Source organism: Muntiacus reevesi, chromosome 3 (genome assembly GCF_963930625.1).
Source record: "Muntiacus reevesi chromosome 3, mMunRee1.1, whole genome shotgun sequence".
NCBI classification, from domain to species: Eukaryota; Metazoa; Chordata; class Mammalia; order Artiodactyla; family Cervidae; genus Muntiacus; species Muntiacus reevesi.
This window is the reverse complement of record NC_089251.1, coordinates 119,014,569-119,039,928: the sequence shown is the minus strand read 5'-3', so window position 1 is coordinate 119,039,928 and position 25,360 is coordinate 119,014,569. Positions and strand designations below refer to the sequence as shown.

The 25,360-nt window shown below is 41.7% G+C and overlaps 1 protein-coding gene across 4 annotated transcripts in view; it reads left to right on the top strand.

Annotated features, from left to right (window-relative positions):
- The window catches only part of LOC136164855 (nuclear body protein SP140-like protein), a 93,164-nt gene that overhangs the window by 23,025 nt on the left and 44,779 nt on the right, over nt 1-25,360 (top strand). For 3 of the 4 annotated variants that reach the window (XM_065930407.1, XM_065930406.1, XM_065930409.1), the window contains 6 exons: nt 1,186-1,269; nt 4,303-4,371; nt 6,077-6,148; nt 12,298-12,378; nt 18,083-18,163; nt 20,350-20,433. In XM_065930407.1, coding sequence (XP_065786479.1) covers nt 1,186-1,269; nt 4,303-4,371; nt 6,077-6,148; nt 12,298-12,378; nt 18,083-18,163; nt 20,350-20,433 — 471 coding nt within the window. The remainder of the gene's footprint in view (nt 1-1,185; nt 1,270-4,302; nt 4,372-6,076; nt 6,149-12,297; nt 12,379-18,082; nt 18,164-20,349; nt 20,434-25,360) is intronic. The other variant, XM_065930408.1, reaches the window with a different exon arrangement.

Genomic DNA, 25,360 nt, shown 5'->3' with positions numbered 1-25,360 from the left:
AGAAGAAACAGAGATGTGAAGGTAGCTAGAGATTTAGTGAGTGAAACTCCTTTGAAACCCAGGAAAACTGTCTCCATCCTTAAGCCAAATGGTCAACAGTTAATTTAATTATTTGTTAAATGTTGGGTTTTTTTCCACCCCCCTTGGAAATGACCAGTGCAAGAAAAAACTGAAGAATGGCTTTGCAGAATACCATGAATATGTATCTTTAATTTGTATTTATGCCTCAAAGATTACATATTTTAGACATGTATTAATACATTTATATAACATTTTGATATATTTAATAATAATATTTATTCTTTTGAATGAAGACCAGTTGCTAAAAATATAAAATGTACATTAAAAAGTAAAAAGTATGTAAAAAATATATTTAGAGATTCATCTACTACTGGGAATAGTGGAAATGAGAATGGGTGGTGGAAGGATTCATAACAGTTATTAGTAAAGAGCAAAAGGTTCATCACATAGAATGATGGAGAATGTATAAAGAATTCCTATGAATGAATAATAAAAAAAACACACCACCAATTTTTAAAAAGTGACAGAAGTCTTGAAGAGACATTTCAACGCAGAAGATATAAAATGGCCAATAAGAACATAAGTGAAGTGAACATTAGTCATTGGGGAAAAGCCACAAGAAGCTACCATTTGGTTATTAGAATCGCTAAAATTAAAAATACTGACAACACCAAATGCGGTGGGACCTATGGACCAACTAGAACTCCTTTATGTATGTTGATGGTTTGAATATAAAGTGATATAACTACCTTAGAAAACTGTTTGGCAGTCTCTTATAAAGTTAAACATAACCTACCACCCAGCGGTTCCACTCCTAAGTATATTTTCGTAAGGAATGAAAACATGTTCATACAAAGATTTGTACAACAATGTTATTGTAGCTTTATTCCTAATAGCTAAAATCTGGAACCAATTCAAATTTTCATCAGTAAGAGAGGGAATAAACTGTGATATATTTATTAAATGCAATATTATTCAACAATATAAGGAATGAACTACTGATATATGTAACCACAAGGATGAATCTCAGAAACATTATGTTGAGAAAAGAAGTCAGTTACAGAAGGACATGCTGTGTGATCCTATTGATGTAAGCATCCCTACAGACAAGTCTCTTCTCCAGATACTGCCTGAGTTCTATCATTTCCTTGTTGCTCTCTTCAGTGTCCTTGGAATACTCACCTCTCCAAATGAACAGTGTAAGAGGATTTGAAGGTATGCCTAGACTACTGACATATAATAGGCAAGGTAACTATCATTTAATTTGTCAATTCTGTATTAAATCTTTGTTTTCTTGTCTTCATGGAAACAGAGCCTACCTTCTATCTCCTGTCCTAAGCCTCTGCCAGATCCCACTTCTCCTACCTGCACTTACCTGCTCTCAGATGAAACAGAGACAATGAGAAAAGGAAACTGAACTCCTGAGCAGGTGGAGCACCCATTGATAGGGAATATGAAAAGAGAAAATGGAGAAAGTATATAAGGTGTAACTATGTGACCAGTTACAGGAATGGATCCAGTTTTCCAAAAGGAATATAAAATCTTACCCTTCCAGGTTGAGATAGGAGATAATTTTCAATTAGGTTCACAGAATAGTTAAGAGAAACTGGGGAACATCATGCCATGTCAGGTTTACATGGGAGAGCTGGCCAGTTGGAGGTTCCTGGGACTATAATCAGAGTCCAAGAGGAGAGTTTTAGAGATGATGAGAAGGCAGAACTTGGAGGATGAAATCACGCAGAAAGACAGAAGTTGAGTAGCATTGAGAGTCAGAGGTCAAGGTAAATTGGGAGGAACAGAAATGGAAGGGAAGCAAGGATAAGACACAGCAGAGGAGAGATAAACTGAAAAATCTCCAAAGAATCTGAGATAAAAATTGAGAGCCAAAAATATGGAAAGAGAAAGAGCAAGAGGAAAATATCAATGATAAAATTGGGAAAAGTCAGAGAGAAGTACAAAGGCAACTGTGTAGAGAAATAGTTGGAGAATGGATGGAAAACAGGTTGAGTGAAAAGAGGATAAAAGAGAGAGAGGAACAGATCAGGACATTACAGGCTCAAGGTAAGAGCACTGGGTATAAGCAACTTTGGGCACAAGGATTGGCAACATCAGATGTGAGTTTTCAGATCAAGCTCTCCTTAATCATCGAAGTGGCACTTGTAAAATACTCAGATTGAAAAAGTCCTCTTCCTGAATATTCCAATGATTCCTAAGACCAAATCACCACCCTAGATTGTCTTCAGAGTATATTTATCCATGGACTCAAAGACCATGGTCTGCTAGACATCGGCACTTGAATTCTTTCAAGAACCTTAAGCTTGGCACTTCAGGACAGAAAGTAGCTTCTTCATTGCTCAAGCTAGATCTAACTCCTCTTCAGCATTCACGTCTCAGTGACGGGTCACTATTGTCTCATGGGTTTTCACGTTGGAAGTCAAGGCGTCTCCAGGACTCCTCTTGCTCTCAAATACATGCCCATTACGCATCTAGCATAGTCATCTCTCTTTCAGAATAACTCATACCTGTCCAATCTGTCACATCCTCAAGTCTCTGTCATGATCTCTGTCATGATCTCTGTCATGATCTCAATCCAGATCTCTGTCATGGTTCTCAAAACAGGCTCTACTCATAACCTTCCTCTAACCTTACACCCATCAAATGTGTCATTTTTACTTCAACCACATGGGACATTTGAAAATGAAAATTAGATTGTGTTCCTACGTACTTTCTTAATACACTAAGGATTAAATATATGTTCCTCTGAGTGGCATCCGCGATCACCCTAGGTGAGCCCCAGGTCTATTTTCACAGCCTCATCACCTGACTCCTACACTGTTAATTCAATATAGGATAAACATTTTTTCCCCAGTGATTTTATTTTTTAAATTTGTATTTTTTTCATTTTAAAAATTTTTATGGAAATATAGTTGATTTACCATGTTGAGTTAGTTTCAGCCAATCACTTTGCTAATTCAGATATACATATCTATGTGTGTGTTCAGTCTGGCAGCTGTGTCCGACTCCTGTGATCCCGTGGACTGTAGCCCACCAGGCTCCTCGGTTCATGGGATTTTCCAGGCAAGAATATTGGAGTGGGTTGCCATTTTCTCCTCTAGGGGTTCTTCCCAACCCAGAGATCAAACCTGGGTCTCCCGTGTTTCCCACACTGCAGGCAGATTCTTTACCACTGATCCACTAAGGAAGCCCATATATATATATATTCTTTTTTACATGTTCTTTAATTATACATTATTACAAGATATTTGGTTTTGGTTCCCTGTGCTATACAGTAGGTCCTTGTTAACTATTTGATATACAATAAAGTGTATATATTAATCCCAAACTCTTAATTTATCCCTCCCCCATAGCCCCTTTATAACCATAGATTTTTTATTTCTGTGAGTCTGTTTCTGTTTTGTAAATAAGTTCGTTGGTATTATTTTTTTTTAGATACACATATAAGCCATATCATATGATATTTGTCTTTGACTCACTCATAATAATTTTACATTAAATCTCTCTTTCATATCTGAGACTTTTCATATATTTTCTACCTTATTAAGAACTGTTTTCATGTTCCACTGTCTTCCACTTAACCGCCTCCCTCTGGCTAAAGCCTACTTAAAACATACTATCTCAGGGACATTTTTCTAGAGAAAGTTAGGAAAAAACAGTTGAGAGACAAAGAATAGCAGAGAAGGAGCAGCACCAGAGAAACAAGAGAAAAAGTTGCAGGAAAAGAGAAAGAGACCATCCAAGAGACACCAGCAGGAAGAAACAGAGGCAGAGATGGATAAAATGCACAGAATCAATGGAAAGGGAAGAAATAGAAAGAAAATGCAGTATAAGAAAAGGAAGATCGTCCCACAGTGGGTGAATTCCTCATCCCCTAGTGAAACCTGGTGAAGCAAAGTTAACCTTCAGATCAGGTTATTTTCTTCTTAGGTGGTGGAGTGGTTAAATAATCTGCCTGTCAATGCAGGAAGCACAAGAGACACGGGTTCAATCCCTGGGTCGGGAATATCCGCTGGAGAAGGGAATGGCAACCTACTCCAGTATTCTTGCCTGGAAAATTTCATGGACAGAGGAGCCTGGTTTGCTACAGTCCATGGGGTTGCAAAAGAGCTGGACATGACTTGAGTGCAATATGGCATGGCATGGCAGGTTGTTTTGGGGAGCAGGGCTTTCCAGTTTCTCAGCCTTTCTTGATTTTCCAGTTATTTTCTTGCTGTGATTCTTCCTTGAATTGAAATGCTTGTGGAATCGCAATCTTTTCTGTAGAGATCAGCAACACCTGGGATGAAGAATGGCCCCAGGAAGCCTTGAGCTTTTCACCAAGATATGTGCCAGGTGAGGATGGGGAGGAACTGCCAGCTGAGGGTGTCAGGTGGCTGAATTCACAGCAGGTGTTTATTGAGTGTACTCCACAGTCAAATGATCTAAAGCGTCCTGGAATCCCATGAGTCCATAACAGCATAAGTAACACAACAAATAGCACAAATGTCCCTAGTGCATTCTACCAGCAATATGCTGGAGAAAAGAGATGTCTCTCATAGCTATGAATGGTAAAAAACTTGCATTAATACCTATTCACCCTTTGTCTTCTCTAAAGAATAAAACCTCTGTATTTTTCTGTTTGCTTATAATACTATTATTTTGTTATATGTTGTTTGCTTATATATTTTGTTTGTTTATAATGCTAACTTTGGAACCCCCTCCAAAGAAGCATGTCTTCCAGATCAATTGCTTCCAAGTTTAAAGTATAATTTTTGTCAACCAATAATATTATTTATTATATGACTATTATTATTATTTTTGTGTATGTGCAATAGAGTTTATTACAGTATAAAAGGAATAGGGAAAACTTCTGACATAGACATCAGAAGGGGGCAGAAAGAGTACCCACTTGCTAGTGTTAGCAACGGAGTTATATAGTCTCCAATGAATCTGAAGAATGTCTGAAGGTTGTAAAGACCTCACCAGACCTACTCCCATAATTTGCATTTTAAGATAACAGGATTAGCCAGAAGGTTTAATCCAGAGACTGTCCTCAGGCAGATACATTATTGTTATATAATCCTAAGGAATGTATAGGAGAGAAAAAAAGCTTGTCCTTTCTTCCTCCTTGAGAATTCCAGACCCATCTCTCCTTGGGGACCCCTAGACTTCTTATCAACCTGCCTAGGAAATGACTCTCTCATTCCTCCCTTTTCTATTAGGAGAATTATGTTGCCAAGGGAAAGCGGCATCGTTTTCATTTCATAACTACTTCCTGCTGCTTAGGGGCGTGGTCCCTAAATTGTTGAGGCAACATATTCTCCTAACTCTCATACTGAGGGTCTCTGATACAGGGGCTCCAATTAATAGTTGGAGGAGGCTGTGGCACTCGTAGGAGCTTAGACAACCATTTGTAAATTAAAAGCTTTTAGATGGTCAGAAAACCCCATTATACAGTTACAGACCTAAGGCGAAATAGACTATTATTTTTCAAAGAATCTTGGCAAACAAGGTATCATTCTTATCTCCACAGAGTTATGGGTGTAAACAGATGGGCTGTTACTTATTCCTATTGTATAGGTAAGGAAATAGAAGCACTGAAGTGTGTAAGGGTCTTTTAGCAGTCCAAAACAAGTTAAACAAGCTAGGGAACCAACATTCTTGATGACTCAGAGTGGTGACTGTTGGGTAGGGCTGGCAGAGAGTCAGGGCAGCTAAAACCTAGAAAGAAAAACTGTCGGGAGTAGGGAAAACTGATAAAGAATGTTGAAGGGCAAAAAAGAAAATGCCCAGAGGGTAAAGAAGGTGTGTGATCGTTCATGGCACAGAAATGACCATGTGTGAGGACAGAAAAATGAGGAGAAAGGTGACTGGGGGCTAAAGAGAAGGAAAACAGGGAGAGCAAGGCTCCAGTGGGTCTTAAGTGAAGTCCTTGGAACAACAGTATTGTTTTCCCAAGGAGAAGCTTACCTGAGCACTGGACATCAGAATTCAGCATCATCCATGGTCTGTTCCCCCATCACACTGTCTGGTTGGTCTTTTCTGTGTTTCTCTTCAGGTTCCTCTGAGCACAAATCTCTCCAAAGGACCAGCAAAGGCAATTCTGCAGAGATGCCCAAACTGCAGCCAGGTAAAAGGGGAGCTGGGAAACAGTGGAAACAGTGGCTGACTTTACCTTTTTGGGCTCCAGAATCACTGCAGATGGTGATTGCAGCCATGAAATTAAAAGACACTTACTCCTTGGAAGGAAAGTTATGACCAACCTAGACAGCATATTAAAAAGCAGAGACATTACTTTGTCAACAAAGGTCCATCTAGTCAAGGCTATGGTTTTTCCAGTACTCATGTATGGATGTGAGAGTTGGACTATAAAGAAAGCTGAGAGCCAAAGAACTGATGCTTTTGAACTGTGGTGTTGGAGAAGACTCTTGAGAGCCCCTTAGACTGCAAGGAGATCCAACTAGTCCATTCTAAAGGAGATCAGTCCTGGGTGTTCATTGGAAAGACTGATGTTGAAGCTGAAACTCCAATACTTTGGCCACCCCATTAAGACTCATTGGAAAAGACCCTGATGCTGGGAAAGATTGAGGGCAGGAGGAGGAGGGGACAACAGAGGATGAGATGGTTGGATGGCATCACCAACTCAATGGACATGAGTCTGGGTAAACTTGGGGAGTTGGTGATGGATAGGGAGGCCTGGCATGCTGCAATTCATGGGGTTGCAAAGAGTTGGACATGACTGAGTGATCGAACTGAACTGAACTGAACTGAATTAAGTGACCAATGATCTCACTGATTTGTTTACATGTCTATATGCAAGGAACATGTTCCTATTCCCTCCAAACACAAATACACCCATTTACTCGGCCTCTGATTGCTTTCTTCCATGTAAGGGAGGCAAGGGGGAAAGGGGAGCTAATGGCCTTAATGGAAGGTCTTCTGGGTGGAGAATTTAAGGGCACAGAATAATAAAAATGTAGACTGAGGGCACAACATGGAGTTGCCTAAGTAGGTCTAATTTTAAAAAGTTTGTGGGGAAAAAAAAAAAAGTTTGTGGAATCTAAGGCTTCACAGGTGGTTCAGTGGTAAAGAACCTGCCTGCCAATGCAGAAGCCACAGAAGCCACAGGTTTGATCCATGGGTCGGGAAGATCCCCTGGATTAGGAAATGGCAACTTGCTCCAATAGTCTTGCCTGGGAAATTCCATGGAAAGAGGAGTCTGGCAAGCTACGGTCTGAGGGGTTGCAAAGAGTCAGATGTGACTGAGCAACTAAACACACATGCATGCACACATGCACGTATGAAATCTAAATGCTACCAAATTGGAGTTTAGAGGAGAGCAGTCATTATAAGCTTGCTTTCCAGGATTGCATAGGATTAATGAAATACTAAGAATAGCAGAGACAAAGAGGAAGTGAATGAAAGAATAAACAGTGATGGATTAAAGACCTAAATGTAAGGCCAGATACTGTAAAACTCTTAGAGGAAAACATAGGCAGAACACTCTGTGACATAAATCCCAGGAAGATCTTTCTTGATCCGTTTCCTAGAGTAATGAAAATAAAAAACAAAAGGAAACGTGTACATTACCATGTGTAAAATAGATGACCAGTGCAAGTTTGATGCATGAAGCAGGGCACCCAAAGCCAGTACTCTGAGACAACGCAGAGGGACAGGGTGGAGAGGAAGCTGGGAGGGGGGTTAGGATGTGGGGGCTACATATATACCTGTGGCTGATTTATGTTGATATATGGCAAAAAGCATCACAATATTGTATAGTAATTATCCTCCAATTAATATAAATAAATACATTAAAAAATTAACAGATGTTCAGTTCAGTTCAGTCGCTAAGTCATGTCCAACTCTTTGCAACCCCATGAATTGCAGCACGCCAGGCATCCCTGTCCATCACCAACTCCCGGAGTTACTCAAACTCATGCCCATCAAGTCGGTGATGCCATCCAGCCATCTCATCCTCTGTCATCCCCTTCTCCTCCTGCCCCCAATCCCTCCCAGAATCAGGGTCTTTTCAAATGAGTCAACTCTTCGCATGAGGTGGCCAAAGTTTTGGAGCTTCAGCTTCAGCATCAGTCCTTCCAATGAACACCCAGGACTGATCTCCTTCAGGATGGACTGGTTGGATCTCCTTGCAGTCCAAGGGACTCTCAAGAGTATTCTCTAACACCACAGTTCAAAAGCATCAATTTTTTGATGCTCAGCTTTCTTCACCGTCCAACTCTCACATCCATACATGGCCACTGGAAAAACCATAGCCTTGACCAGATGGACCTTTGTTGGCAAAGTAATGTCTCTGCTTTTTAATATGCTATCTATTAGATGGGCCCTAAGTAAATGTAAAAGTATTTGTGTAGCAAAGGATACTATAAACAAAACAAAAAGACAACCCTAAGAATGGGAGAACATATTTGCAAATGGAGCAACTGACAAGGGATTTATCTTCAAAATATACGAACAGTTGATGGAACTCAATATTAAAAGCATGCACAACCCAATGATAAAATAGGTGGAAGATATAGACACTTCTCCAAAGGAAACATACAGATAGTCAAAAAAACACATGAAAAGGTGCTCAGCATAACTAATTATTAGAGAAACGCTAATCAAAACTACAATGAGATATCACATCACACTGATTAGAATAGTCATCATCAAAAAGCCTACAAACAATAAATACTGGAGAGGGTGTGGAGAAAAGAGAACCCTCCTACAGTGTTGGTGGGAATGTAAGTTGGTATATCCACTTGGAGGGACTTCCCTGGTGGTACACTGGTTAAAAATCTGTCTTGCGATATAGGGGATGCAGATTTGATCCCTGGCTGAGGAACTTAAGATCTCACATGCCATGGAGCAAATAAGCCTATGTGCTACACCTACTGAGCCCAAGTGCTCTGGAGCTTTTGTGCCACAGTTAGAGAACCTGTCAGTCAGTTCAGTCACTCAGTCATGTCCATCTCTTTGTGACCCCATGGACTGCAGCACACCAGGCAACCCTGTCCATCACCAACTTCCAGAGCTTGCTCAAACTCATGTCCAGTGAGTCAGTGATGCCATCCAACCATCTCATCCTCTGTCATCCCCTTCTCCTCCTACCTTCAATCTTTCCCAGCATCAGGGCTTTTCCGATGAATCAGTTTTGTGTATCTCAACAAAAAGATCCCGCATAATGCAACAAAGATCTTGCATGCCACAACTAAGACCCAACAAATCCAAATATATAATTGAAAATAAATTGGTACAGTCACTATGGAGAACAGTATGGAGAGTCCTTAAAAAAAAAACAAAAACTAAAAATAAAGTTGCTGTATGATCCCACTGCTGGGCATATATCCAGAGAAAACCATAATTCAAAAACATACATACTCACCAACGTTCATAGCAGCACTATTTGCAATAGCCAAGACATGGAAGTAACCTAAATGTCCATCAACAGATGAATGGATAAAGAAGATGTGGTGCTTATATACAATGGAATATTACTCAGCCATAGAGAAGAGCAAAGTAAAAACATTTGTAGCAATATGGGTGGATCTAGAGATTTTCATGCTGAGTGAAGTTAGTCAGACAAAGACAAATATACGACATCACTTATATGTGGAATCTAAAAACATGAACTTAATTACTCAGCAGAAATACAGTCACAGAAGTAGAAGAGCAAGTGAAAGTCGTTCAGTTGTGTCCAACTTTTTGTGACCCCGTGGAATTTCATGGAGTCCATGACATTCTCCAGGTCAGAATACTGGAGTGGGTAGCCTTTCCCTTCTCCAGGGGATTTCTCCACCCAAGGATCAATCCTGGGTGTCCTGCATTGCAGGAAGATTCTTTACCATCTGAGCCACCAGGGAAGTCCATACCTTCCCCCCATCATCCTCCCACCACATCCGTTCTCTTCAACTCACCTAGATGATCCTTGAAAAGGCAAGTTGGCTTATCTCACTTGCCTACCTTAAATCAATAATTCCTGTCATCATAATGATTAAATCTTTCCCTTATTTTTCTTCCCATGGCTCCAGCCTCATGCATGCCTCTCTGGCAACGACTCTAAAGTTCATGTAAAACTTTGCAGTACTTTAAATTTTGATGAATTTTCTCATTTGAGCCTTTGTACACACTTAGTCCTATGCTGGGAACAGTTTTCTCACTAACTGGTAAAGTTATATGGAAATTATAGACCATCTCAGAGAGACCTTCTCTGATCCCTAGTTCTAGAAAACAGCAGTCTGAGAGATGGAGCGAGGACCTACAGATCAGCATCAAGGACGGAAGGGGGAGAAAAATTCAGGTGGAAACAGACATGAGAAAAGAAACAAATCAGGACAAAGAGAGGTACCAAGAGGTTCCAACAGCAGGATGCTGAGGTAGAAATAGAAGAAGCAGAGCTGTGCGGAAAGACTGAGAATGAGAAAGCGAATGAGATTTGGAGACAAAGTGTGCAAGGTCCCTTAGAGTCTCCATTAGATTATTGGATTGTGCAAGCTCTTCTCTTGCCTTCATGAAACAGTAAGGCACAGGCATGTAAATTGTCATAATGACTATTTTATGGCTGGGGAAATAAAACACAGAAAAGCACGGAGGTTATTTTTGCAAGGGCAAGGTAGAAAAGGAAGAGTGGGCGCCAGCATCCTGGGTGTGTCCCTGAGGGCAGCGGCGTGCAAAGCCAGCTGGCGGTCAGAGTGAGGTCAGGTGGTCAGAAGAGGAAGAGGAAGCGCAAGGAGTTCTGCAGGTTCTTAAAGGAGTGAACTCGGGTCCAGGAGAAAACTTTAGTTAAGGAAAAATTTATATCGGTGGGCAGGGAAGGGAAACCACGGAGAGATGGGGAGTATAGAAATGGACCCAATCATTTGTGCTTGAAGAGAAGTAGAAAGAGTAACAGGGGAAAAGAGATACACTATCACTGAAAAACAAACAAACAAAAAACCCTCCAGACCTGAAAACAAGAAGCCCAAACAATCAAGTGGATGCACAGCTAGGAAACAGAGCTGTGTGGTCGTGGAACTGTGGGTAGGACGCTGACAGGGAGACAGAAGGAGAAGAGGTGCAAGCAGATGGCCAAGAAACAGAAGGAGACGGTTGTGGCTCTCAGACCAGAGCTTGCAGCAGCCCGATCGCCGTCCCATCGTGTTGGCACTAGTGAGCTGAGGTCTGTCTCTGATCATCCTCCACGTCCATTATGCCCTTGTTTCTCCACAGTGATCAGTGATCCCAAAGCTCCCCAAGTGCCTCCTGAAGGAGAACCCAAGGAGGTGCTCAGTCTACTACCAGCAGAGGGAGAAGATAATTATAATTTAAATTCCTAACTGCTTCAGTAAATAGACAAATAACATCCTCCACCTTTCTCATCTTGCCACTCTCTTCTTCATAGTCACATACGTACACATGCAATTGTATCAGTTTCTCTTATTTTCCCCAAAACTGAGCAAGACTAAGGATAAACATGAACTAAGCTGAGTGGGGAGAGCAACCCTGGGTGAAGAAGGTAGGGAGACAGGATGTGTCAAAGGTGGACTGGGGTCCTGAAGTAGAAGTGCCTGGGTGACTTCAGCTGCATATAAAATTCACATTGACACATGGCAAAAACCACCACGATATTGCAAAGTAATTATCCTCCAATCAAGATAGATAAATTAATTTAAAAAATCCAATTTGGCCATTGAGGCAAAGAGATCACTTTCAGCTTCCTTACAGAAGTCCTAGGAACATGGAAATAAGTTTTGTGAATGATGGACAGGCTTGTGATTTAGAAAGGTGGTGTAGGATTCTTAGAATAGAGCTGGTAAGGGGAGGCTCTCTGGCCCTGTGGTCCATGGGAAGATGGAGGGAAAAATGGGATGGGGAAAGACAATAAAGAGCAGTGTCAAGGCTGAAAGAAAAAAAAGAGAGAGAGAGACAGGAGCAGAGGAGACAGCACACACCAAAACAAAGAGAAGCATCTAGAGACACTGGCAGAGGAAACAAGGGCAGAGGCAGAAAAATATGCAGAGTCAATGGGAAGAGGAAGAAGGAGAAAGAGAATTAGATGTGTAGGGAGTGCAGGAGATGGTGGCTGGTTCTCAGCCTCCGGTGGTAATGATGGGAGGGAGTTACCCTGCAGGTCAGGGGAACTCCAAGGGCAGACCAAGATGGTCTGGGACAAGGACAGCCTCACCCAGGAGAGAGCTGAGCTTCCTGTGTCTTCACCATGAGGTTTTAGGTGTGTTTTTTTGCCATGATTTTCCCTGGTTGTATACTGAGATCTCTGAGGGATTTCATTCCTTTCTGCAGAGGATAACAATGCCTGTTATGTGATCTGTGATGAAGAAGAGCCCCAGGAAGCCCTGAGCTCCCCACCAAGATGTGAGCCAGGTAAGGAAGGGGGATTGTCAGCCCTGATCTGCAGGGTGTCAGATGTCTGAATTCAGAGCTGAACAACATGACTCTGGTTATAACAGATGAGTTTCCACTTAAAGTGAAATGTTAGTCGCTCCATCCTGTCCAACTCTTTGCAAACCCATGGACTGTAGCCCACCAGGCTCCTCTATCCATGGAATTCCACAGGCAAGAATACTAGAGTGGGTCACCATTCCCTTCTCCAGGGGATGTTCCTGACCTGGGGATAGAACCAGGTCTTCTGCATTGGAGGCAGAATCTTTACCATCTGAGCCACCAGGGAAGCCCTCATGTTGTAGTGGAGTAGAGTCGCTCAGTCGTGTCCGACTTTTTGTGGCCCCATGGACTGTAGCCTACCAGGCTCCTCAGTCCTTGGAATTTTCCAGGCAAGAATACTGGAGTGGGTTGCGATTTCCTTCTCCATGTTGTACTAGGCCAGTCTCAAAGAAAGTCTTTTATCCTCCACAATCTTTATGTTTATTTACACTAAAGATTTGATATTGTGGTTTTAACTCTTGAGTACCCTTTATTCCTATGAAGAATAAAGATAGATATTTATCTAGTATTTAACAATAATACTATTAGTAATATATTTTCATAACATTGGATAGGCTTCCAGAGGAAAACGGTCCTTGAGATCTACTTGTCAGAAAGAAAAACCAATGACCCAAAATCTCACAAGACAGTTATTGCCACATACTTTTTGTTTTTTATCAAGCTATTGGATTATATAGTGCTTTATTCTTTTCTAAGTACTTTGGCAAACACGATTTCCTTACAAAACTTTAGGACTTAGCCAGGGAAACAGTTATTATTTCTCCTTAGAGATTAGGATATGGAAACATAGAAAAATGATACTTGTTTTTCCCTGAGATCAAAGTAGAAGGAAGGACAAAGACTCACCTGTGTCCCAAGTATCTCATTGCAGGTAGTGGCCATGTGAGGCTCAGCCTCACACAGGGAATTGGGAGATTGGGATTGACATATGTGTGTGTGCTCAGTCACTCATTTGAGTCTGACTCTTTGTAACCCCATGGACTGTAGCCCGCTAGGCTCCTCTGTCCATGGAATTTTCCAGGCAAGACTACAGGATCGGGTTCCCAACCCAAGGATCTAATCCTCATCTCTTATGTCTACTGAATGGCAGACAGATTCTTTACCACTAGAGCCACCTACCATATATAAAATAGATAAATAATAAGAATCTATTGTATAGTACAAAGAACTCTACTCAATACTTTATTATGACCTATATGGAAAAAGAATCTTAAAAAAGAGTGGATATATGTATATGTATAACTGATTCACTTTCCTGGGTACCTTAAACTAATACAATATTTTAAGTCAACTATACTCCAATAATAATTAAGAAATAAATGGACATGAAATCTAAATAGAACCAGGCTGCAATATGCTATCAGGGAAGGGAGATAATTTTCAACTTGCTTTTGCTAAGATTGTCCCAAGAACATGGACATAGTGAGAATAATCATAATATAGAAAATTCATGTGAAAGGCTTTTGAAATTAGCCTGCCAAAGGGAAGGAAAGATTCATGCTCATTTTTCAGTGGCAGAAGATGAGAACTTTGACAATATGGAGGAGCAATATGTGAGATGGACAAAGTAAACAGAAAGGCTGGAATTTTAACTTTTAGATTTAAATTTTAGGTGGAAACTTTGCAAACAGAAAGTTAACAATTAGAGAGAAGAGATAGAAGCAAGGAAATGATTTCCCCAGAAGAAAGTAGTTAAACTCAGTAATCAAACAAGGTACAGAGTTTAAAAGGTAGAGAAAGTGATATGAAGAGAAAGACCCTAAAAGGAAAAGTGCTAAGAAGTAGAAAGAGTGGAGGAAAGCATGACAGTTATAGAGAAAAAGATAAAGGAGAATGAATGAAACATCTGTAGAGAGGGAAAACCATGTACAAGGGATGGAGAAGACAGCTGGGGACGTTGTGGGAACTGAAAGAAGGGTTGCTGCATGGAGGCAACTTCTAAAACTAGGAGTTGAACGTGTTAGCAATGAGTTTTCACTTCAGTTCAGTTCAGTCACGCAGTCGTGTCCAACTCTGCAACACCACGGACTGCAGCGTGCCAGGCTTCCCTGTCCGTCACCAACTCCCAGAGCTTGTTCAAACTCATGACCATCAAGTTGGTGATGCCGCTCAACCATCTCATCCTCTGTTGTCCCCTCCTCCTCCTGCCTTCAATCTTTCCCAGCATCAGGGTCATTTCCCATAAGAAAGTTCTTCACATCATGTGGCCGAAGTATTGGAGTTTCAGCCTCAGTCCTTCCAATGAGTATTCAGAACTGATTTCAGATTACCCCAATGATCAAAGTGGTACCTGTAATAGCCTCTGAGGTGAGGGGTCTCTCCTCAGCCGTTCTTGTCTACTTCCATCTATAACTTAATGATCCCCAAATTCCTATCTCTGGCCCAGACTTGTCTTTTAAGCTCATTCATCTAAGTGCCTGAATATATTTGAACAGGGATCTGAGAGACTGCTCCATTTGGATGGTTTTGGGAAACTTCAGTAGTAGACACTTCCTTAGTTGTGTGGGCCATCTTTCTTGATACCACATCTGCCTCCTTTCCTGGTGTTCTTTGTTTCAGTATGAAACTCTACTGTTCTGCTTTTTAGGCAGACACCTAGGGATCGTCAATGTCTCTTCCCCCTCCTTCAATTCACACAACCCATCAATCATCCAGTTTAAGCAGCTGCACCTTGAACATGTCTCCTGCTCGTCCATTGCTTGCTTCTCTCAACACAAAAGCCCTCATCAGATCTCTCTTCTCTCTGGAACCAGAGCCAGAGCAACAATCTCTATCTAGTCTCACACCTTCCCCTAATCATCCTCCCACCACATCCATCCTCTCCAACTCACCTAGATGACCCTTTGAAGAGGCAAGTTGGCTTATCTCACATGCCTACCTTAAATCAGTACTTCCTGTTGTTATAAGGAGTAAATCCTTCCCTTATTTTCCTTTCCATGGCTCCAGCCTCATGTGGGCCTCTCCTGCAATGACTTCTAAAGTAAAACTTTGCAGTAATTTTAGTTTTGTTGAATTTTTCTCATCTGAGTCTTTTCCACACACTTAGCCCTGTGCTGGGAACAGTTTTTTTGGTCCATTCCACTGTCTAATCTGCTCACTAATTGGTGAAACCACATGCCAATTATATTTACTTAGTTCTTTATATATTTTTGAGTGCATTGGATCTTATTTGTGGCATGTGGGACCTTCATTGCAATGTTTGGGTTTCTTTCTAGTTGTGGCCTGTGGACTCCAGAGCACGTGGGCTCTGTAGTTACAGCTCATGAGCTTAGTGGCCCCTTGGCATGCAGGATCTTAGTTCCTCGACCAGGGATCAAACCCACATCCTCTGCATTAGAAGGTGGATTCTTAACCACTGGACCACCAAGGAATCCCTCACATGGAAGTTATATACCATCTCAGAGATAACTTTTCAAATCCTTAGTTTTAGAAAATAGCAGTTTGAGAGATGGGGCGAGGATGTAAAGATCAGCATCGGGGAAGGAAGAAGGAGAAAAGGGAGGTGGGAACAGACATGGGAAAAGAAACAACTCAGGACAAAGGAAATAGCAAGACATTCCAACAGCAAGACACTGACTGAGGTAGAAATAGAAGACGCAGAGATGCATGAAAAGGGTGGGAATGAGAAAGAGAATAAGGTTGGGACACCAGGTATGCCCATTTCCTTACATTCTGCACCAGATTACTGGGTTGTGCAAGCCCTCCTCTTACCTTCACAAAACCAAAAGACAGGTGTGCACACTGTCACAACCTCTATTTTATGGCTGCAGAAATAAATCACAGAAAGGCATGGCAGTTATTTTTGCAAGGGCAAGGTAGAAAAGGAAGGGTGGGCACCAGCATCCTGGGTGTGTCCCTGAGGACAGCGGTGTGCGAAGCCAGCTGGCAGTCAAGGTGGGGTCATGTGGTCAGAAGAGGAAGAGGAAGCCCAGGGAGTTTTGCAGGTTCTTGAAGGAGTGAACCAGAGTCCAGGAGGTTTTAGTTAAGGAAAAAGTAATGCTGGTGGGGAGGGAATGGAAATCACTGAGAAACAGGGAGCATGGAAATGGACCAATCACTTGGACTTAAAGTGATCTTGCATAAGAAAACTAGAATAGATAATAGAGGAAAAGAGACACACTATCACTGAAAAACAAGGAAACAGGAAACCCCAAGACATGAAAACAAGACATGAGGAGAGAAACCCAGACAATCAAATAGATGCACATCCAGGAAACAGAACTGTGTGGAGGTGGAACTGTGGGTAGGACATTGAGAGGGAGAGAGGAGGAGAAGGGCGCCAGCCAGCAGATGGCAAAGAAACAGACAGCCTGGGGCTCCGAGGAGCAGAGCTTGGAGCAGACGTATCACTGTCCCATCGTGTTGGCATGAGCCCGCTGAGGTCTGTCTCTGATCGCCATCCATGTCCATCAGGTCCTTGTTTCTCTGCAGTGACCTGTGATCCCAAAGCTCCCCAAATACCTCCTGAAGGAAAAGTCGAGGAGGTGCTCAGCCTCCTACCAGCAGAGGGAGGAGGTAATTATGTTTTAAATTCCCAATTGCCTCAATAAATGGGAAAAAATCTCCCCTTCTCTCATCTTGCCATTCTCTTCTTCATATTCACATACAGACACAAGAAATTGTGTTGATTTTCTCTTTTGTTTTTCCCCAAACTGTGAGAGATACTAAGGATAAAGGTGAATGGAGCTGAGTGGGGAGAGCACCCCTGGGTGGAGAAGGTAGGGAGACAGCATGTGCCAGAGGTGGGCAGGGGTCCCAAAGTAGGAGTGCCTGGGTGACTCTGTGTGTGTGTGTGTGTGTCTGTGTGTGTGTGTGTGTCTGTGTGTGCCCAGTCATGTCCAACTCTTTGCAACCCCATGGACTGTAGCCCGCCAAGCTCCTCTGTCTATGGAATATTCCAGGCAAGAATACCGGAGTGGGTTGTCATTTCATTCTTCAGGGGATCTTCCCGACCAGGGATAGAATTTGGGTGACTTTAAGTGCATATAAAAATCCAGTTGTCAGCAGGTTATGGCCACTGAGGCAAGGAAATCATTTTCACCTTCCTTCTGGAAGTCCTAGGAACACGGAAATAAGTTTTGTGAATGATGAGTAGGCTTGCGATTTAGAAAGGTGATGTAGGATTCTTAGACTAAAGCTGATGAGGGGAAGCTTTTCGGCCCTGTGGTTCATGTGAAAATGGAGGGAAGAATGGGATGGGGAAAGGCAATAAAGAGCAGTGTCAAGGCTGAAAGAAAAGAAAAAAGGAGCAGAGGAGACAGCACACACCAAAACAAAGAGAAGCATCTAGAGACACTGGCAGAGGAAACAAGGGCAGAGGCAGAAAAATATGCAGAGTCAATGGGAAGAGGAAGAAGGAGAAAGAGAATTAGATGTGTAGGGAGTGCAGGAGATGGTGGCTGGTTCTCAGCCTCCAGTGGTAATGATGGGAGGGAGTTACCCTGCAGGTCAGGGGAACTCCAAGGGCAGACCAAGATGGTCTGGGACAAGGACAGCCTCACCCAGGAGAGAGCTGAGCTTCCTGTGTCTTCACCATGGGTTTTGGTTTTTTGTGTTTTTTTTTGGCCATGATTTCCCCTAGTTGTATACTGAGACCTCTGAGGGGTTTCATTCCTTTCTGCAGAGGATAACAATGCCTGTTATGTGATCCATGAGAAAGAAGAGCCCCAGGAAGCTCCGAGCTCCCCACCAAGATGTGAACCAGGTAAGGAAGGGGGATTGTCTGCCCTGATCTGCAGGCTGTCAGGTGTCTGAATTCAGAGCTGAATAGCACGACCCTGGTTCCCTCCTCATGTTGGAGTTGTTGTTGAGTTGCTCAGTTGTCTCCAGCTCTGTGTGACCCCATGGACTGCAGCAAGCCAGGCCTCCCTGTGCTTCACCATCTCCTGGAGCTTGCTTAAACTCATATCCATTGAGTCAGCGATGCCATCCAACCATCTCCTCCTCTGTTGTAGTAAATCAGTCCTAAAGAGTCTGTTTTCCCTCCATAATCTTTATGCTTGTTTACACTCAAGACTCAATATTGTGATTCTAACTCCTGGGCACCTCTTATTTCCTATAAAGAATAAAAGGTAGGTATTTATCTAGTGTTTAATAGTAATATTATTTTGTTATAACTTTGGATAGACTTCCAAAGAAACTTTGTCCTTGAGATCTACTTGTCAGAGAGAAAGACCAATGACTCTAAGCCCACAAGCAGTTTTTGCCACATATTCTTCATCAGATTATTGGATTATATAGTGCTTTATTGGGCTTCCCTGATAGCTCAGTTGGTAAAGAACCCACCTGCAATGCAGAAGATTCTGGTTTGATTCCTAAGTTAGGAAGATCCACTGGAGAAGGGGTAGGCTACCCACTCCAGTATTCTTGGTCTTCCCTTGTGGTCCAGCTGGTAAAGAATTTGCCTGCAATGTGGAGACCTGGATTTGATCCCTGGATTGGGAAGATTCCCTGGAGAAGGGAATGGCTACCCATTCTAGTATTCTGGCTGGGAGAATTCCATGGACTATATAGTCCATGGGGTCACAAAGAGTCAAACATGACTGAGTGACTTTCACTTCTAGTGCTTTATTCTTTTTCAAAGTACTTTGGCAAGTGAGATTTCCTCACAAAATTTTAGTTCTTAGCCAGGGAAACTGTTATTATCCTTCCTTAGCAATTAGAATACAGAAGCAGAGAAAAAAGAATATTTGTTTTTCCCTTGAGATCAAAGTAGGAGGAAGGGTGAAGACCAGTGTCCTGAGTATCTCAATACAGGTGGTGGCTGTGTGAGGCTTGTAGGAAGTCAGTGTCATCATATGATGGGAGTCCAAAGGGAGACCTGCAACATTTCAATTGCAATAGAACAGACCCCGAACCAGAGAGCCTTCCACTTCTCAAATAAAGACTGTCAGTGGGGAGTGGAAGAGATTAAGAGAGAGAGTGAGGCAAGAAATGAATCCTGCTACAGGGTTTGGGGGCTTCCCCTGTGGCTCTGTGGTAAAGAATTCACCTGCCAATTCAGGAGACATAGATTTGATCTCTGAGTTGGAAAGATCTCTTGGAGAAAGAAATGGCAACCCATTCCAGTACTCTTGCCTGAAAAACCACATGGACAGAGGAAACTATGGGCTATAGCCCACGGGATCAAAAAAACTTGGACATGACTTGGTGACTAAACAACAACAATAGGATTTGAGAGACCTAGAGGAATACAGCTGGAGAGAATTAAAAAAAAATGAGAATTCAAGATTATCATTGAGGAAAAAACATAAAGATAGGGGATGTTGGGGGGGGTAGAGCACACAAAATCAAAGATACATCTTTATAATTTTACACAATTATTCTCCTAGTGCAGAAGCAGAAATGTTTAGAGGCAGGTCTATTGATAGGAAACTGAGAAGCAGAAGGCAGGAGAATGAGGTGAATGAAGTGGAAACAGAGGCAGAACAGGCTTCGTTGGATCTCAGGTGTGGTCCTTGGAGCAGATGTCCTTCTTCCCAAAGGGCAGCTCACCTGTGCTCTGTATATCCTAGCTGAGCTCATTTCCTTCTTTCTTTTTTTTTTTTTTAAAGTGGAGTATGATTGCTTTACAATGTTGTGTTAGTCTCTGTTATACAATAAAGTAAATTAGTCATATGTATACATGTATCCCTTCTCTGACGTCCCTTTCATGTCCACCTCCCACCATCCCACCAGCCTAGGTCATCACAGAGCTGAGCTCTCTGTGTTATATAGCACCTTCCCACTATCTATTTTACACATGGTAGTATATCCGGGTCAATCCTAATCTCCCAATTAGTCCAGCCTCCCCCTTCCCTATCCCTGTATCCACAAGTCCATTCTGTACATCTGTATCTCTATTCCTGCATGGAAATAAATTCCTCTATATCATTTCTCATTTCTTTTCAGTATCATGTGATCCTAAAGCTTCCCAAATGACTGACAAAGAAGAACAAGACAAGCTGCCCAGTCAACCACTATATGATGAAGAAGGTATTCACAATTTCAACTCCTATTTAACTAATTGAATCTTTTCTGTCTACGGAGAGGAAGATCTCCCTCTTTCAATTTCCCTTCCTACCCTACTCCCCTTCACATGTGCACTCAGAAGAAATACGAGGTGCCACATGGAAAGGAGACATGGGTTCAATCCCTGGTTTGGGCAGATTCCCCAGAGGAGGAACTGGAAAAACACTCCAGTATTCTTGCCTGGAAAATCCTAAGGACAGAAGACCCTGGTGGACTACAGTCCAAGGGGTCGCAAAGAGTTGGACATGACTTAGAGACTTAACAACAACAACCACAACCACAGAGAAGGTTCTACGTTCAGTTACTTGAGATAACTTTGCTTTCTGTAAGGGAATGAACTCTACAAGGAAGTCTGAAACAGTCATTGCATAACCAGCCTGGTATCTTATTTTTCTTTATTATCTTTTGTCTCAATTTTATTTTATTTTAAAGATAATATTTATCACCAAATAATATTAGGTCATGATTTAGTAAGGAAGTAAACTTCCAGATGTTCAAGCTGGATTTAGGAAAGGCAGAGGAACCAGAGAACAAATTGCCAACATCCATTGGATCATCGAAAAAGCAAAAGAGTTCCAAAAACACATGTACTTCTGCTTTATTGACTAAGCCAAAGCCTTTGATTATGTGGATCACAACAAACTGTGGAAAATTCTTCAAGAGATGGGAATACCAGACCACCTGACCTGCCTCTTGAGAAGTCTGTATGCAGGTCAAGAAGTAACAGTTAGAACTGGACATGGAACAACAGACTGGTTTCAAATAGGAAAAGGAGTATGTCAAGGCTATATATTGTCACTCTGCTTATTTAACTTATATGCAGAGTACATCATGAGAAATGCTGGGCTGGATGAAACACAAGCTGGAATCAAGATTGCCGGGAGAAATATCAATAACCTCAGATATGCAGATGATACCACCCTTATGGCAGAAAGTGAACAACTAAAGAGCCTCTTGATGAAAGTGAAAGAAGAGAGTGAAAAAGTTGGCTTAAAACTCAACATTCAGAAAGCTAAGATCATGGCACCTGGTCCCATCATTTCATGGCAAATAGATTGGGAAACAATGGAAACAGTGTTTTGGGGGGCTCCAAAATCACTGCAGGTGGTGACTGCTGACATGAAATTAAAAGACATTTGCTTCTTGGAAGAAAAGCTATGACCAGCCTAGACAGCATGTTAAAAAGCAGAGACATTACTTTGCCAATGAAGGTCTGTCTAGCTATGGTTTTCCAGTAGGCATGTATGGATGTGAGAGTTGGACTATATAGAAAGCTGAGCACTGAAGAAGTGATGCTTTTGAACTGTCGTGTTGGAGAAGACTCTTGAGAGTCACTTGTACTGCAAGGAGAGTCAACCAGTCCATCCTAAAGGAAATAATTCCTGAATATTCGTTGGAAGGACTGATGTTGAAGCTGAAACTCCAATACTTTGGTCACCTGCTATGAAGAACTGCCCCATGGAAAAGACCCTGATGCTGGGAAAGATTGAAGGTGGGAGGAGAAGGGGATGACAGAGAATGATATGGTTAGATGGCATCACTGAGTCGATGGACATGAATTTGAACAAGCTCTGGGAGTTGGTGATGGACAGGGAGGCCTGGCGTACTGCAGTCCGTGGAGTCACAAAGAGTTGGACACAACTGAGTGTGTTGGCCATCTGGTGATGTCCATGTGTAGAGTCTTCTCTTGTGTTGTTGGAAGAGGGTGTTTGCTATGACCAGTGCGTTCTCTTGGCAAAACTCTAGTAGCCTTTGCCCTGCTTCATTCTGTACTCCAAGGCCAACCTTGCCCATTACTCCAGGTGTTTCTTGACTTCCTACTTTTGCATTCCAGTCCCCTATAATGAAAAGGACATCTTTTTTGGGTGTTAGTTCCAAAAGGTCTTGTAGGTCTTCATAGAACCGTTCAACTTCAGCTTCTTCAGTGTTACTGGTTAGGGCATAGGCTTGGATTACCGTGACATTGAATGGTTTGCCTTGGAAACAAACAGATCGTTCTGTCGTTTTTGAGATTTCATCCAAGTACTGCATTTCGGACTCTTTTGTTGACCATGATGGCTACTCCATTTCTTCTAAGGGATTCCTGCCCACAGTAGTAGATAAAATGGTCATCTGAGTTAAATTCACCCATTCCAGTCCATTTTAGTTTGCTGATTCCTCGAATGTCGGCATTCACTCTTGCCATCTCCTGTTTGACCACTTCCAACTTGCCTCGATTCATGGACTTAACATTTCAGGTTCCTATGCAATATTGCTCTTTACAGCATCGGACCTTGCTTCTATCACCAGTCACATCCACAAGCGGGTGTTGTTTTTGCTTTGGCACCATCCCTTCATTCTTTTTTAAGTTATTTCTCCACTGATCTCCAGTATCATATTGGGCGCCTACTGACCTGGGGAGTTCATCTTTCAGTGTCCTATCTTTTTGCCTTTTCATACTGTTCATGGGGTTCTCAAGGCAAGAATACTGAAGTGGTTTGCCATTCCCTTCTCCAGTGGAAGTTAGCACTTCTTAATACATTTAATATAGTTTCATTTGCAGTATAAAGCCCTACCTATTAAATTTTTAGGAGCTTCTTTTAGGGAAATATTATTAAATGAGTCATTTACTTTTGACATACCAAAAATTCCCCACTGAAACCCAAAGATATCTTTTGTAAAAACTTGCTGTTTATTACATGCAAGAGTTAGACTCATACTGAGAGTACAAAGAGGAAGTGAAAGTTCTGCCAGTGGGAGCTTGTGACTTTGGCAGAGACAAACCCACGACAAACAAAGAGGCCACTACACCCAGTCATAAGCGTGAATGGTGTCCTGCTCATAAGTGAGGCATTGAACTCATCAACCCAACAGAGATGAGAAAGAAAACATATGATCAATTACATGATAATAGTTATGTACTAAACAAAGTGGTTTTCTTTCACAAATTAATACAATGTCAACTATCCTCATGAAGGTTTTGGTGAGAGACCCAAGACGAATGTGACCAAATATATTTGCACAAGTTGGCTATAGTCTAATGGAGCCCCACCCAGCAATTAGTCTTTGGGGCTGGCATGGGTTGGGGTTTATCAAGTCTGTATCTCCATGTATTTGCTTTGGATCACTATCTTCTAATAATTAAAAAGCATGGGAAACTCAGAAATACACAAACACACATGAGATAAGACTTTAAAAAAAGTAGACAAAAGAAAAATAAGTAAATGAAGTAGTGGAAGAACAAGCACATTGACAGAATATTTGTTAAATGCTGTGCTGCCAAACCAAAAGATCCAATGATTTCACATCTAATTTCATACACATCTTTAAATACTAAAATAAATTCTATAAAACCTCAAAGAAACAAGTCAGAGCTCAAGTTGTTCTTGGGACATCTTCACCTGGAAGTGGATCAAGAAGACAATCTGAGTCATGCACAAGAAGCTGTAGGTTTGTACCTGTTGGTTCAAGGGTCTCAAAAGATACCCCTAAACAAGTCTTCATGATGATCTTGCTGGGAGCTCTGTTTTTGAAGGCAGAGGTCATCATGCAATATCTTGTGCTGGCAAGACACATGGTGAGAGGAGGCACTGTGCTTATGGGACTCAGTGTCTTTCAAAAAAGAAAACTGCTAATTTTATTTATTTATTTTTAATTAATTTTTATTGCAGTATATTAGATTTACAATGCTGTGTTTTTATTTACAGTTTTGGGAAGCATGTAGTTCAGGGACAGCAGATTTTCAGAAACAGGAGTGTTTATAACTAGGTTAGTATCTAGCCACACTCACAGGCTTTCTGAAGTGTGTCTGTTGCTGACTGGCTGATTTTCATAAGTGTAAGGCCACCCTTAATTGACTGGTTTTAAAATGTGGTTAGTGATGTAAACAGTCATTGGCCAATTGCCATAAATTTAAAACTGGTTCTGGTAATTATGGCTTGCAATTTTCAAGACAGTTTTTCCCAGAAGGATAAGATTTTTTTAATCTTATTCTTAAAGCTTAAAGTAGAAAAAGAAAAGTAGAGAAAGCAGTTCAGTTCGGTTCAGTTGCTCAGTTGTGTCTGACTCTGTGACCCTATGGACTGCGGCATTCCAGGCCTCCCTGTCCATCACCAACTTCCAGGGTTTACTCAAACGCATGTCCAATAAGTCGGTGACGCCATCCAACCATCTCATCCTCTGTTGTTCCCTTCTCCTCCAACCTTCAATCTTTCCCAGCAGCAGGGTCTTTTCAAATGAGTCAACTCTTTGCATCAGTTGGCCAAAGTATTGGAGTTTCAGCTTCAATATCAGTCCTTCCAATGAACATCCAGGACTGATCTCCTTTAAGATGGACTGGTTGGATCTCCTTGCAGTCCAAGGGACTCTCAAGAGTCTTCTCCAACACCACAGTCCAAAAGCATCAATTCTTCAGTGCTCAACTTTCTTTATAGTCCAACTCTTGCATCTATACATGACTACCGGAAAAACCACAACCTTAACTAGACGGACCTTTTTTGGCAAAAGAGAAAGCAGATGAGGTACAAAAGATGGGAAAAAAACATGGTTCTGTTGGACCTCAGGGGAGATTACTAGAGCAGATGTACTTTTTTTCCGGAAAGCAGTTTAAATTAGCTCAGAATATCAGTGTGCAACATGAAAACACCAGGAACTCTATCCTAATTACTGTCTCAGGATCTGTCGACAGTAATGTTCTTGTTTCCCTTCAGTATCTAGCAAACTAGAAGCTCTCCAAAATGCATATAGAAGAAGATTCAGAAGCGCTAAGTTCTAGCCCACTATCCTATGATGGCCAAAGTAATTATGAATTAAAAAAAAAAAAACAGAAACAAAGTTCTGGTAAAGATAAAGAGATAAAGGGAAACAGGGAGACTTAAAGAAAGAGTTAGATGTGGGGAACATCAAAGGAAGA